The sequence below is a fragment of the Dreissena polymorpha genome, chromosome 8 (assembly GCF_020536995.1).
Source record: "Dreissena polymorpha isolate Duluth1 chromosome 8, UMN_Dpol_1.0, whole genome shotgun sequence".
NCBI lineage: Eukaryota > Metazoa > Mollusca > Bivalvia > Myida > Dreissenidae > Dreissena > Dreissena polymorpha.
Window position 1 is genome coordinate 42,533,237 of NC_068362.1, and position 15,055 is coordinate 42,548,291.

General features: G+C 36.9%; 1 protein-coding gene across 1 annotated transcript in view; it reads left to right on the plus strand.

Annotated features, from left to right (window-relative positions):
- LOC127840472 (uncharacterized) overlaps nt 1-15,055 on the plus strand; it is a 58,571-nt gene that overhangs the window by 34,719 nt on the left and 8,797 nt on the right. The window contains exons 4-9 of the mRNA XM_052368890.1: nt 132-202; nt 2,209-2,350; nt 9,294-9,520; nt 10,969-11,462; nt 12,537-12,634; nt 14,591-14,648. Coding sequence (XP_052224850.1) covers nt 132-202; nt 2,209-2,350; nt 9,294-9,520; nt 10,969-11,462; nt 12,537-12,634; nt 14,591-14,648 — 1,090 coding nt within the window. The remainder of the gene's footprint in view (nt 1-131; nt 203-2,208; nt 2,351-9,293; nt 9,521-10,968; nt 11,463-12,536; nt 12,635-14,590; nt 14,649-15,055) is intronic.

Consider the following 15,055-nt stretch of genomic DNA (forward strand, 5'->3'; position numbering starts at 1 on the left):
GTAGTACCTGCAAAGACAAAAATAGTGTGATTCATGCTGAATTTTACTGTGAAAGGTGTAAATATTTCTTCTGTAGAAAGTGTCTTGACTTACATGACAATTTGTTTACAAAACATAATGTACTTGGAAAGGAACATGGAGTGAAATGGCCAGTGTCCAGAGAAGAAGACAGCCTTTCACAAAAATTCAAAGTGGACTCCAGGTATTTATAAAAATGCTTGTGTTTGTAAAGTCTTGGACATCAATGTCATTTTTAAAAGGATCTTTTCACGTTTTGGTAAATTGACAAAATTGAAAAAAGTTGTTTCAGATTTGCAAATTTTAGTGTAAGTTATGATATTCGTGAGGAAACAGTAATACTGAACATTAACCATAGTCTAATATAGCCATTATACGCATCTTTTGACGATTAAACTACCAAACTACTACGGGTTACATTTTCAGGAAAAGGTTAACCTGAATTTTTTTGTATTGCTTTTTCATGGAATAATTTGTATGATTTTATACGGTTTGCGTGCGACATACTACCAATTTGCACTAATTTGCGCTGGGGACTAGTTAAAACAACATAACTTTTAACTTAAATGCTTTTACGCAATAAAAATTTATCCAAAATTAAGCATACATTTTTAAAGTTATTAAAATTAATGATAAAATTCATTTTTATTAAGAAACTGATATGTTATCAACACAAGCAATCTCAAATTAGTTTCATTTCAATAGAAAACATTAACAAGCGTTATGAAATGTTTAACTTTTACTTAAACATTTTTACTACTAAAGGTTTTTCAGTTAATAACCTGTTATGGAAAAGGTTAACCTGTTAATGTTTCTCGTAACCTCTTGCATCCTTTATAGACACTGCTACTTTTCCTGGATTTCTGCCAACTTTTTCTTAATTTAAGTTCAAAAGATAATTGTCATTAATTGTTTGTAGGCCAAAAGGAGACAATTATGAGCATGAGGCAGGACATTTGAATATTTACCATGACACGTGAATATTGTCAACAGGTTTTTTCTTTTCCCGAATTTTATAGCCGAAATTAGGCTATATTCCTTATCGCATTATAAAGTATACTTTTTTCCCAAAATTTTCTAAACATTCCCAATCGGGAAGAAAAATGCAAATTACATCGGCAATTTTACTTTTTAACAATCCGATCCGGTCTGGTACGGGTTTTAGACTATACTGTACCTCGATTTGGATAACGTCAACATTATTTGTGCGCCCGATATTCCCGTTGTTAGTCAGCTGCTTATATATTTGCGATTCAAGCGTTTTGTGATTCTACTGAATGGAAAACAAATATTTCACACAATTTGAAATATAAAGTGAAAAGATTCCTAAGCAAAAACCTGTCCAAACGAAAACTTTAGATATTTTTAAGCAAGCGTGATTAAATAAACAAACATCAACAAGTACAAGTCCTACCATTGAAACTCCTTCCATAGTTAATGATAGTAATTTGATAACAAATATCCAAATGCAATCACTGAGGGGACAAAATGCAATCACTGATGAGACCAAATGAAATCAATAAGAGGACAAAATGCAATCACTAAGGGGACCAAATGCAATCACGAAGGGAACCAAATGCAATCACTAAGGGGACCACTCAAAGACACTTATAACCTTACATGCTGTATGTCCCTTTTAGCGGGACAGTCCTGCTTTTGGGCTGTTTGTAACACTGTCTCCATTTGAGACGATTTGTTGTGACATTTGTTTAAACACTATGTTCTATAATTTTACTCTTAAACTAGCTTTTCAAAATCTGTTTGAATAAGCTTACCATCGCTTATTCCTTATTTGTCCCTAATGGCCCCTTTTATCAAGAATAAAGCCTGTACCAGTGATGTTGTTATCACCTTAGCGGCGACTAATGGGCACACAAGGGAATCTTACAGGCATTCATGCAATGGGCGTTTTTACAATCAGCATTGCTTATTGCTATTCATACAAGTGACTTTATTAAAAACAGAATGTGTTGGAATTTTATGGCCCAATATTTCAAGTTCAAGTAACTCTCCTGTGTAATATATTAACTTGGGTAAAAACATGCATGTATTATCTGTAAAAACAGCGATTTTTCATATCATCAAATTGAATGCAGAAAAATACAAGTTGTTTGTCACATACATTAACATATTTTCAGAAATGGTATGTGCATATTGCATCAATCTAACTCTGAACTAATTTGATGATAGGCCTGGTAGGAGGGCTGGCCTGGACGATGCTGTGCCTGGTAGGAGGGCTGGCCTGGACGATGCTGTGCCTGGTAGGAGGGCTGGCTTAGACGATGCTGTGCCTGGTACAAGGCCCATTCCTCACAGAGTGGACAAATTAAAGGTACTGATATAGATAAACAAAATGTTTGCTGTGATGATTGTGTTATTCCACCTCTACAATCTAAAGGGGGTATATTTTTATCATCATGTGTGTCTGTCTGTCTGTACGTCTGTAGACACCAGTGCTCCAGCTAGGCCTTAATTGAAGGGCGTTCCGCCCTGCCCCTCCGAACCTTGGCCCTACCCTTCCTAAGGCCCCCCCCCCTGCCCTTAACAAAAAGTTTTTTTATTTTTTTGCATTTTTTTTATATATGATAATTAATAAATCTCTTATTACATTGTATTTAATTCATTCCTTATTGTAGACATTGTATTTGAATGGTTTAATAATGTTTTAATAATAATGGGAATAACATATTTTAACAATTACTAATTACATATAAATTAACATGCAACAGGAAGCATTCCTGAAACGACCACGCGCTCGAAAGTGCCCTTTTGACAAAATGCTGCGCGTTCAAAGCGACCTTTTGACAAAAAAGCCCCCCCCCCCCCTGCCATTTTCAAATCCTAGCTGGAGCACTGAGACACAATCTTGTGTGGAGATGTTCTCCTAAACTTTTCTTCATAAATATGTTTAACATGCATTAATTGTTTTGTATTTTATGTATGTGGGAATTTCAAAACATTTTAGCTCAAGCCAAATATTGTGATCACCTTATGTCCGGCAGTATGCGGGGTGCAGTGTGCTTGCTATGACATGCGACTCACGTAATATGAAGATGTTTTCATATGAATGAATTTCTACATTGACATACCGGTAAAACAAGACCGGAAAATTTGGCTAGTTTTAAGAGAATTTGTCCTTGAAACAGAAGTTTCACTTTAGGATTTAGATCATGCTAACCTTGATTGCGTTCAAGAGAGTGGTAAAGCACTGATCAAACTGGTAATATGATACATGTATCTGCTTGGAAACTGAAATTCAAATCAGTCCTTACATTGATATATATTTTTGGATTAATTTATTGTATGCGTTTTTATACCCAGATTTAAATTTTAATGGTTTTTTTTCTAAACTCAAATCAAGAGTTAGTAATAACAAAATAAAACAGAACATCTATCACATGGAAAAGTACTTGTAATAAGATAAAAACACAGATATGCTGATGCATACACCTGTTTCAAGTTTACAGCTTCAGAGAGGAGGTGTATTTGAGTCATTATATTGGTCAGTCGGTCGGCTTGTCAACATACATTTTTAAGACCTAACTTCTCCTAGAAAAATTTCAAGCGATTAAATTAAAACTTTATTAATCACCATAACGTGAAGATGTGCAAGAGTTATTTGCCCTTGAATTACTATAGTTCGGGCAGGTTTTGTTATATATGTTACTATAAAGAGTTGTATATTACTATAGTTCAGGCAAGTTCTATTGTATATGTTTGTAAAGGTTCCTTGTACTTTATTCTACAGCGCAATGATTTTTATAGAGGCAATACAAGGCATTCAGGTTTATTTAAAACCTTGCCTTAACACCACTAGTACATGTACAGTACACTCCACACGTTTTCCCCAAAAAACTCGCTCACTCCGCGGTTATTTTCGTGCTAGCGAGTGTTTACGCGGAGTTTAAAAGCGAGGTAAAACGTGGCGTTCCGCCGAGTTCGCTAATACACGCAGCGTGTATTACTTTAGCCTAGTTGCTAAATGCAGACAATTTCCGTTCTTATCAGCGACCGCCGCACAACACCGCGTTAGCAGTGTACTACTGGACATGCCAAAAAATAACAACATTGTTATTAAATATTGTTTAAATACTGTATAAAAATAAAGATAATTGTATAGAAAATTAATGCGTATAAAAATTATGTTTTTTAATTCACAGGTACGTCTACAATATTAGTCTATCTAACTACGATTTTTAATGTTAGCACGACGTTTGCAAATTCTTCCAATATACAGTCATCATGTATATTTCCCGACAAAAGCGCACGAAAATTATGCTGCAATGTGCAAGGTCTAGGTATACTCCTGCAAAGCGTTTGATTTTTTGATACAAACTTTGTAGAGCAGAGAATACTTAATTCTGTTGATTTTGGTTAAAAGTTTCTTAGGTATATTTTAACAAAATTATATTGCGAATAAGTTGATATTTCCTACAAAATAATTTAAAATTGAACACGCCGAATCTTTATCGTTACGGTATTTTAGTAGAGTAATTATTTTAACAGTAATTGTACTGTAAACTGATTAAAGAAGACATCTGGGCGGAACTGGATTAAGTGTTTGATGTTATGAAAACACGCAAAGCTTGTCTACTGACCTATTGTGTAGACTGCTGTCTGCGGTGTTTTGACAAAAGGGATTAACTTGTGTGAATGTCACTCTGCCGATTTGGTCCATAATTACTGGTAAACATTGTTTTGAATGTCGACGCAATTAGAATACAACTGTGAATATTTAATACAACTATCAACTCAATAGTTACCACCTTCTTCTAGCAATCAATGGAATAACCTACCTACAAAGAGAAAATAAATGCATTAGTGAGCAGAGAATCGACTTTGTTCCAACAATTAAAATGCATTCTTTGAACGTGGTTACTTGAGTAAGTTATGCCTTCAGACAGGAAGCGGCTTTCCTTTGATAACGTCAAACTGTCAATTCATACGGATGTGCGAGACTTTTAGGGTCCTTGGTCATTTGTTTACATGTTCAGTATAGAAAAAACACCTGCTTACATGAACACTTTGGATTAAATTATCAAAATAAAAACAATGTTGCAAACTGATTATATTAATTGGTAAGTATAAGTTTAAAGACAATGTTTTGTTTGTCATAAATCAACGAGTTTTCTTACAACTACTTCTACAACCACGTGGGGATCGATCTATCTTAGGTGTTGTTTATTTAATGGTATATTATATATATATATATATATATATATATATATATATATATATATATATATATATATATATATATATATATATAAATATATTTAAATAAATAAATGTATGTACTTGTAATAAATGTAATTTTATTTGAAAATCAGGAAGTCAAACAAAGTTAAATTGATCGTTATATCGTAAAACACGTAGTTTTCCCGTGTTGCCAATGCGGAGGGCCACCGCGTCGGCTTATCAATTTTGCCGATCGTTCAATGCGGCGTCCAAAATCATGCAAACGCCGCGTATCGCAAACTTTTCTTAATCGCCCTCGGCGTTAATGCACACGGCGTATGGAGGGAAATTGGGGAAAACGCGTGGAGTGTACTGTACATAGAGATTACTTTTTATGCATTTCTCTACTTTCATTTGTTTTTATGCCTCCGGATCGAATGATGGGGGGTATATTGTTTTTTGCCTGTCTGTCTGTCATTCTGTCCCAAATTCCAAAACTTCAACCTTGGTCATAACTTTTGGCAATATTGATGATAGCAACTTGATATTTGGCATGCATATGTATCTCATGGAGCTGCACATTTTGATTGGTGAAAGGTCAAGGTCATCTTTCAAGGTCAAAGGTCATATATATGGCTTCAAAGCGCAGTATGGGGCATTGTGTTTCACAAACACAGCTCTTGTTAAATTTAGATTTATACATTGATGAAATGTTTACATTTCAAATCCTATATAAATAAAAGCAGTTATCAATCAAATGCAGCGCTTCTTTTTAATTTGTTTCAATGAATACAAAGTCATCACAACACGCTTGCCTGCTTAAAAGAAAAAAATCTCAGCACCAATGGGGCATTGAACCAGGGTCTCCCGCATTGAAACCAGCCACTCTAAATGCAATGCTAAAGAGCTTACTTGACTGTAGAGCTGTTTGAAAAGATCTTATTTCACTACGCTGCCAACACAAATAATTCAATGCATCATTCAGGTCAAGGCATCTAAATTTTGAATGCAGTTGTTTTAATTAAAATGATGGTGTGTGTTTACTATAGATTATTATAATACATTTCAAATAACATTGTTGGAATGTATTTAAAGCATAAAAACAGCAACATTAATTTCCCGTTTTTTGTCAAAAGGATGCAATATTTCCCAATCCAAACGGACCCGGCCTTCTCCTAAATGGTGAGAAATAAACGACACTGGTGATTGACATCAATATTGTTGTATAAGATGTTTCACTTTTGGATAATTGGCACTCAATATTTTGTGCCAAAAATAGAAAATATTAAAATAAACACTTTCACAAAACAAAAGGACATTATTTATCGAAAGTGGTGTGCTTTAAAATGCAAACAAAGATTACTTAATTGTAAATAAAAAACAAATATACATATACAGACATTTTACTGTGTTCTTAGAAATATAAATACAATTCAATAAACAAGTTTAAGAATGGACCCAGTCCCGGATGAGCCATTTGACAGATAAGGAAACTGCCTATGGGTCGTACAACTAATTTTGCCCCTGCATGACATCGTGAATATACATTCTCCATTGATTGTCTCTGTAAATTTCTAACATGATAATTATTATGTTGTATTACAGTATTATAATGATATTTTATACCTATTAAAGGACATATTTTATTTCTTGCAAGCCTTGCCACTGGTAGGCTTAACTAAAAGATTGTACCATAAATTTACGAATATTATACGCACTTTTTTATCTGCCAATGTTTTCTTCAAGTAGGGGGTGCGTATAATATACGAGTTTAGAGCAGAACAAAATTTTTCCTGTGCAAATTGTCAACTTAATCTTTGGTATTCGCTTTGCGGCAGCCATTTTGAACTACACTATTACATCAAAGGGGTGCAACAGGGCTCGCGCCATTTGAGCCATTTTCGAAAATATTGACTGGGCACTGGCGTTCTAGTGGGCACCAGGCTGTCAAGTGGCATATGCATTCTAGTAGGCACCAGACTGATAAGTGCCATGGACATTCTGGTAGGTACCAGGTTGTCAAGGGGCATGGACATTCTAGTAGGCACCAGGCTGTCAAGGGGAATGAACATTCTAGTAGGCACCAGGCTGACAAGGGACATGTACATTCTAATAGGCACCAGGCTGACAAGGGGCATTGACATTCTAGTAGGCACCAGGCTGACAAGGTGCACGTGCATTCTAATAGGCACCAGGCTGTCAAGGGGCCTGTCATTCTAATAGGCACCAGGTTGTCAAGGGGCACGGGCATTCTAGTAGGCACCAGGCTGTCAAGGGGCCTATCATTCTAATAGGCACCAGGTTGTCAAGGGGCCTGTCATTCTAATAGGCACCAGGCTGTCAAGGGGCCTGTCATTCTAATAGGCACCAGGTTGTCAAGGGGCACGGGCATTCTAGTAGGCACCAGGCTGTCAAGGGGCCTTTCATTCTAATAGGCACCAGGTTGTCAAGGGGCACGGGCATTCTAGTAGGCACCAGGCTGTCAAGGGGCCTGTCATTCTAATAGGCACCAGGTTGTCAAGGGGCACAGGCATTCTAGTAGGCACCAGGCTGTCAAGGAGCCTATCATTCTAATAGGCACCAGGTTGTCAAGGGGCCTGTCATTCTAATAGGCACCAGGTTGTCAAGGGGCCTGTCATTCTAATAGGCACCAGGTTGTCAAGGGGCACGGGCATTCTGGTAGGCACCAGGCTGTCAAGGGGCCTGTCATTCTAATAGGCACCAGGTTGTCAAGGGGCACGGGCATTCTAGTAGGCACCAGGCTGTCAAGGGGCCTGTTATTCTAATAGGCACCAGGTTGTCAAGGGGCACGGGCATTCTAGTAGGCACCAGGCTGTCAAGGGGCCTGGGCATTCTAGTAGGCACCAGGTTGTCAAGGGGCACGGGCATTCTAGTAGGCACCAGGCTGTCAAGGGGCCTGGGCATTCTAATAGGCACCAGGTTGTCAAGGTGCACATGCATTCTAATAGGCACCAGGTTGTCAGGGGGCACGGGCATTCTAGTAGGCAACAGGCTGACAAGGGGCACGGGCTTTCTAGTAGGCAACAGGCTGACAAGGGGCATGTACATTCTAGAAGGCACCAGGTTGTCAAGGGGCAAGGGCATTCTAATAGGCACCAGGCTGTCAAGGGGCCTATCATTCTAATAGGCACCAGGTTGTCAAGGGGCACGGGCATTCTAGTAGGCACCAGGCTGTCAAGGGGCCTGGGCATTCTAGTAGGCAATAGGCTGTCAAGGGGCCTGTCATTCTAATAGGCACCAGGCTGTCAAGGGGCCTGTCATTCTAGTAGGCACCAAGCTGTCAAGGGGCACGGGCATTCTAGTAGGCACCAGGCTGATAAGGGGCATGGGCATTTAAGTAGGCATCAGGCTGTCAAGGGGCATGTACATTCTAGTAGGCACCAGGTTGTCAAGGGGCACGGGCATTCTAATAGGCACCAGGCTGTCAAGGGGCCTATCATTCTAATAGGCACCAGGTTGTCAAGGTGCACAGGCATTCTAGTAGGCACCAGGCTGTCAAGGGGCCTGGGCATTCTAGTAGGCACTAGGCTGTCAAGGGGCCTGTCATTCTAATAGGTACCAGGCTGTCAAGGGGCCTGTCATTCTAGTAGGCACCAGGCTGTCAAGGGGCCTGGGCATTCTAGTAGGCACCAGGCTGACAAGGGGCATTGTCATTTTAGTAGGCACCAGGCTGACAAGTGGCATGGGCATTCTAGTAGGCACTAGTTTGAGAAGGTGCCTTGGATGCGGCCCAAAAATTTTAATTGCCTTTGGGTCTCCATGGTACTTTATCTGCCACTGATCATGGCGCCTGCTATTCGTCTATCCAAATTACACACATGACAAGTTAAGTCCCTTTGGCTTTTACTGGAATGAAAGTTTCCCGGTAACCATGATGATAGCTGTTAAACAAGTGCCTTGTATACCTAGACATGTTCATGGTAGACCTTAATTGCTAAATGATATATAGATATAATTATAATACAGAACATACTGTCAGTTGAACTCTTATTATTGAACAAAGAACAAAATGATGGAATCACAGATAAATCCCATAAGGTGGCATTTTCATAATTTTTGTTTAATGTAATTTACAGGATAACAATACCAGAGATGTATATCATATCTTCACCAGACCTACATCAGACAATATTCTGAAACCATATACTCCGTCCAGCATTGGGGCAAGCTTGAAACCAGCAGATGACCTGCATTCATCCAGACCTACCTCAGACAAGAGCCTGAAACCATATACTCCATCCAGCATTGGGGCAAACTTGAAACCAGCAGGTGACCTGCATTCCGTTAAGTCCACAAAGCAACGGTATGTGCATTCTACAAAGTTTGTTAAATTCATAAACCTGGTGTCACACCTTGGGGTATGTCACTTGCTTATTAAGTACTTATATAACAAATAACTTTTAAAAATCATGTGTGAAGGCATAAAGACCAGATGAGTAACATATATGTATTGTATAAATATAGGCTTTTACAAATTTTGTTAAATTCCAGTTCCTCTGGTCCAGGGTTTTTTTTCCACTTTTTGGGAAGATAGCCCATGGCTTTGGAATTGGGAATTTTATCGGCATTTTCATGAAATTGGGAAAATAAATTCATTAGCCTTTTTTTCCACACGAAAAGTCCACTGATTAGGGAAATACTAAATTTGATTTAACTCTTTAAAATTATTCAAATTAAAAGAAAAAATCATATAATACTTTGTTAGATGTAATTGAATTAAAATTGAGATAAAATACACATAAGACTTCTTTCTAAAAAAAAAAAAAATGCAATTGGGAATTTTTTGCCACATTTTGGGAAAAAAGTATACTTTTTGGGATTGGGAACATAGCCGAATTTCGGCTATAAAATCGGGCCAAAAAAAACCCTGTGGTCACAATGGTTATACATACCTAGGCTTTATTCTCAAAATAATATCTTTTTTGCTGAGACAAAAAGGCCCAAAATTTCAATTTTTGATTTGTTATAGCAAAGTTTTTTTTATTAACCCTTAAAGCGCTGGAGCTGAATTTTAAAGGCCTTTGCAAACAGTTTGGATCCAGATGAGACGCCGCAGAACGTGGCGTCTCATCAGGATCCAAACTGTTTGCTATTCTGATAGTATTCTTTGAAAAAAATCGAAGAAAATGCTAATTTTAGAAATTCTGCAGACGACATTTTAGCAGACGACAAATTTCCCAGCATGCAAAGGGTTAAATCATGCCAATGTGGAAAAAACTGATGTGAAAACATTGTATTTACTTATATAATTTAAATAACTAAAAAAAATGTCCCTGAAACCATATTTTATATTAGGATGATAAAAGAATATATTTACAGGGTAGAGTATGGAAAAGTAAGGTTTGTAACTGTGTAGACATCTGCTTACTTCATATAATGTCTACACAAACATGTTATTTGTTAAGAGTCGCTTGTTACATCATTGTAGCAAAGGTATTGACCCTATTTGTTTGTACCTGATGACCTGGTTTGTGAAATATAAGCTGTATAACACTGTTTCATTGAGTATAAATGGTTTAGTATTTAAAGTATAACACTACATAACATTTTGTGTTTAATTTTTACAATGCTATGTATATTAAGGTAAATTGAGTACACTTATTTGTTAAAACACTAACAGATATGTCTAGCAGTTCATTCCTAAAACACTATTCTGTTTCTTTATTAATATGGAGACAATGATCAAAACTTCATATTCAATTTCCAAATGTTTTTACTTGTGTGACTTGAATGTTCATTTTATCCTTTCAGACCCATCCCTGAGTGGTTAAAATCACCGTCAACGATATCAGTGCAGGGGAATCCTGCCAAGGTGTTCACTGTCAAGGGAAAGTCTAAGCACAATGTGTTCATACCAAGTGATTCATACAAATGCATAATCAAAGCCATCTGTGTCCTCCCAGATGGAAAGGTCCTGGTTGCAGACAGCGGTAATCAGAAAGTCAAGCTTCTGAACCAGCAGTACCAGGTGGTGAGTCACTGTGGTGTGACTGCTGGGCCATGGGACATGTGTGTTATCACACCCAGTGAGGTTGCAGTGTCTGTGTATCATGGGATCCAGTTTATCACAGTAAACAAAACCCAGCTGGTGCCAGGGAGGAAGGTTCAGTTAGAACATGATTGTAAAGGTATCGCCCACCACCAAATGGACCTGTTCATCACTTCACGTAAAGCACTGTACAAGTACTCACTGAGTGGGAATCTGGTCTGCATACTGTATGAGGATGTGTCAGGTCCTTATACAGGTAAGAATCATGGAGGACTCATCCTGATATCATATGTATAACTGAGAAAGTGTAAATGTGTATAATGTATATGTTTATTGATTGTTGCTATAGCCAGACAGATTTTCAGTATTATTGATTTATAAACATGAGTTATGAAGCATTTTAATTGTCACTACATGGCATGTCTATAAATAGAAACTGAGTTCCTGGGAAAGAGACACTTTCTGACCTGGTCTTCATTATGTTGTACAAATACTTTACATGTACAATATCTTTAATACATGAACAAATCTCATAACATGGTATAAAAAAGATGCTCTTTAAATTTTTGAATTTGGATCTTTAGAAGTGTTACAAAAAATGTATGTAAATGTAATTAACAATTTTTAGAAACTGTCTTTTTTTATATTGTTAAGCAACACTACTAGATAGAAAAGTGTCAGTATTGGTTGTTTGCCAAATTATTTTTCTAGTTATAAGCACTTTTCAGACACAATTACAGTCGTACCACTGCACAATAATAATAAAAAATTATGTCTTGTGTCAATTTTCTTATATGTCAGTACATTGTTATCATATTCGTACATGTGTAGGAAATATATTTTTAAAGCAAAAAGTAACAATCATATACACATGTTGATTGAACTGTGTAATTATTTTCATCTTTGTAATGATTTCATCTGTGTAAGTGTATATAACACTTCATTTCTACCTCACCAGTCGCATTTCAACATATCACTTTTACACAATAACACTGACATTTATTGCCACACATAACTATTAAATAATTCAAATGTATGCATATGTTAACATATGTTTATTGTCTATTTATAACAACCAACACATATGTAATACAATATCACTGCAGTATGTTTAATAATATTATTTAACATTTACAGTAATTCAATATCTTGATGTTACTCTGTTTTGCAGTAGTCAAGAAGTGTGCTGTGAGTCCCACAGGAGACAGGCTGTACATCACCAGCTACTGGAAGGACAAGCTTCTCACCCTGGCCAGGGATGGCACACTCCTGGCTACATACACAGACCCAGCACTAAGGTACCCAACTGGTCTACATGTGACCCCTGCAGGCCAGGTGCTGGTCTGTGCAGAGCTGTCCTCCAATGTACTACAGGTGGGCTGGGAGGGGCAGAGTAAGCTGACTACGCTGGCTACATGGGAGGATGGAGTGAGGTACCCATTGTCAGTCTGCTACAGCAGCACAACATCATCCATCATTGTGGGACAGAGTTGGGACGACAACATCCTGGTGTTCAGAGTGGAATAGTGTGTACATGTATGTATTAGTTGTTGTAATTAGTGATTAGTATTTCAATGACAATGTGTTAATTGTTTAGCATACGAACATAGTAGTGTGTGATGTAACAATACAACATTGTGTGTGTAGTTAAAGATACAAATAATTTATGTGAACATATTGTTATCTGATTATACAATGTGAGGGTTTTTGTTGGAACATTAGATCTAATGCATATTATGTTATGTTGTCATAACCTTTGTGTCATTATGGTCCTAAAATTTAGATCTTGTAAACTTTGCATGAAAAAACAAAGCATTTCAACTGAAAATTTAATATTTCTACATATATGCACATGTACATAGCAACTGAGGCTATTTTTAGACTTTCATTTCTATAAACACCATGCCATGTAAGAAATGTATATTGATGAATACTTTTTTAATAAAATATGAAATTGTTTAAGTAATCTTTGGAGGAGTATATATTGATATTTTACGCAACGTTTACAGAAAGATTACACTTGATGCATACATGCCATAATTTTTTAGGTCCAAAGCGGGACATTCCATAAAAAATTGTCGGGACATTTGACCAAAAAGCAGGACACCTAAAACGATCTATCATTCCACCTTTACTATAGTCAGTATAGTACTAACAAAAACTCTTGATACTTTTATTCAAGACATAAAACATCTGATATGAAGCATAAAATCTAAAACATAACAATAACAGTGTTATTTAATAAGACAATAGCAAACAACGAAGATAATATTCATCTGTTTAAGAGTACAAAATCTAGAACATTACGACAACAATACTCATTATATCAATTTCAATGGCAAACATTAACGCAGGGGAGGCTATCCAGTTGACGGGTTACAGTACACTATCTACCGAACAGTTACATAAGTTACACACGGAATGCGCGGCCGTACACATTTCCGTATTTTGTTTTCTTCTTATATACACAGATTAAACTGAATTGTGAATTGTCAGGCGCTGTATTGGCGTAGTGTCAAACTGTCATGAATAACAACACGTTGTTTTTAAGCATGTGTCCATGCGCAGTTTGTTACTTGTCAATTGTCGCGGCTTAATTGGAGTAGGGTCAAACTGTCATGCATAGCACCTCGTTGTTTTTAGCTTAATTGGAGTAGGGTCAAACTGTCATGCATAGCACCTCGTTGTTTTTATTACAATTACACTAGACAGGATGGGTATTACTTATTGGACTGTTTGTTGCGATTTTGGTATATTGCACATTCGAAATATCCCGCTATATTGGAACTAAACATTGAATGTAAAAGACTCATTTATGACGTAGCGTTAATTTTACAAAACAATTGTTTTGTAAACCGTTTCAAACAAATACAAAATAAACACATTTTCAACATTTATTTCATTATAATAAAACTATCGATAGCAATAAGCGACCACTGTCTTGAAGACCACCATGGTGTGAATGCCTGATGAAATCAATAATTAGCCGATAAATTGCTGATAAGGTGTCATAAACAACACTGGTACACACGATAAGTAGAATCGGATTGTTAATTGGGGGCAATAAAGGGATTAGCGGTGTTAAGTGTTAGCGAAACAGAGCTTGAATAGCGAATTTTATTGGGAACCTATACACCTTACATCGTTTTTTACGAATGTCGGGACAAATCGTCTCATGGCGGGACGGCGGGACAAAGGGCCCAAAAGCGGGACTGTCCCGCCGAGATCGGGACGTATGGCATGTATGACTTGATGTGAGATTTATTAATTTGCCATATTTTATGATGTTGAACATGTCTTATTGATTGTTATTACATTTATATCAGTGTGTGTGAGTCCTAAATATACATACAAGAAATACATCAAGCTATTCTGCTGCTTCAGTTGCTGCTGGGTCGGGTCAACGTTGCTGAGGATGTGGGGGACAAGCATGACGCAGAAGGTAAAAGAGACGCTTTGTCAGGCCTTTTCTTGGCCACTTTGGGAAAAAATGCAAGTTTGGGATTTTGAATTTGTTTTGTGCTAAAAGTCCATTGATTTGGGAAAAACACATTTAATATAAGTTTTAATTATACTTCAAATTATAGGAATAAAATCCTATTATAATAGTTATAAACTTTGTTAGATCTAATTGAAACATAATTTAGATATAATTTCCATAAGAAACAGCATATAACACGCTTTGGGTATGGGTCCGTTAAACAGACCCATGAATACTCAAGGAAAAGCCCTGCTTGTGTATTTCCTGTTTATTAAGATGAGGTGGCAAAGAATGGTATGAATTTACATAAGGTAAAATATCCTTTTAAATTGTTTGTTTATTGTAAAATCATATATATTCGTCCGCAT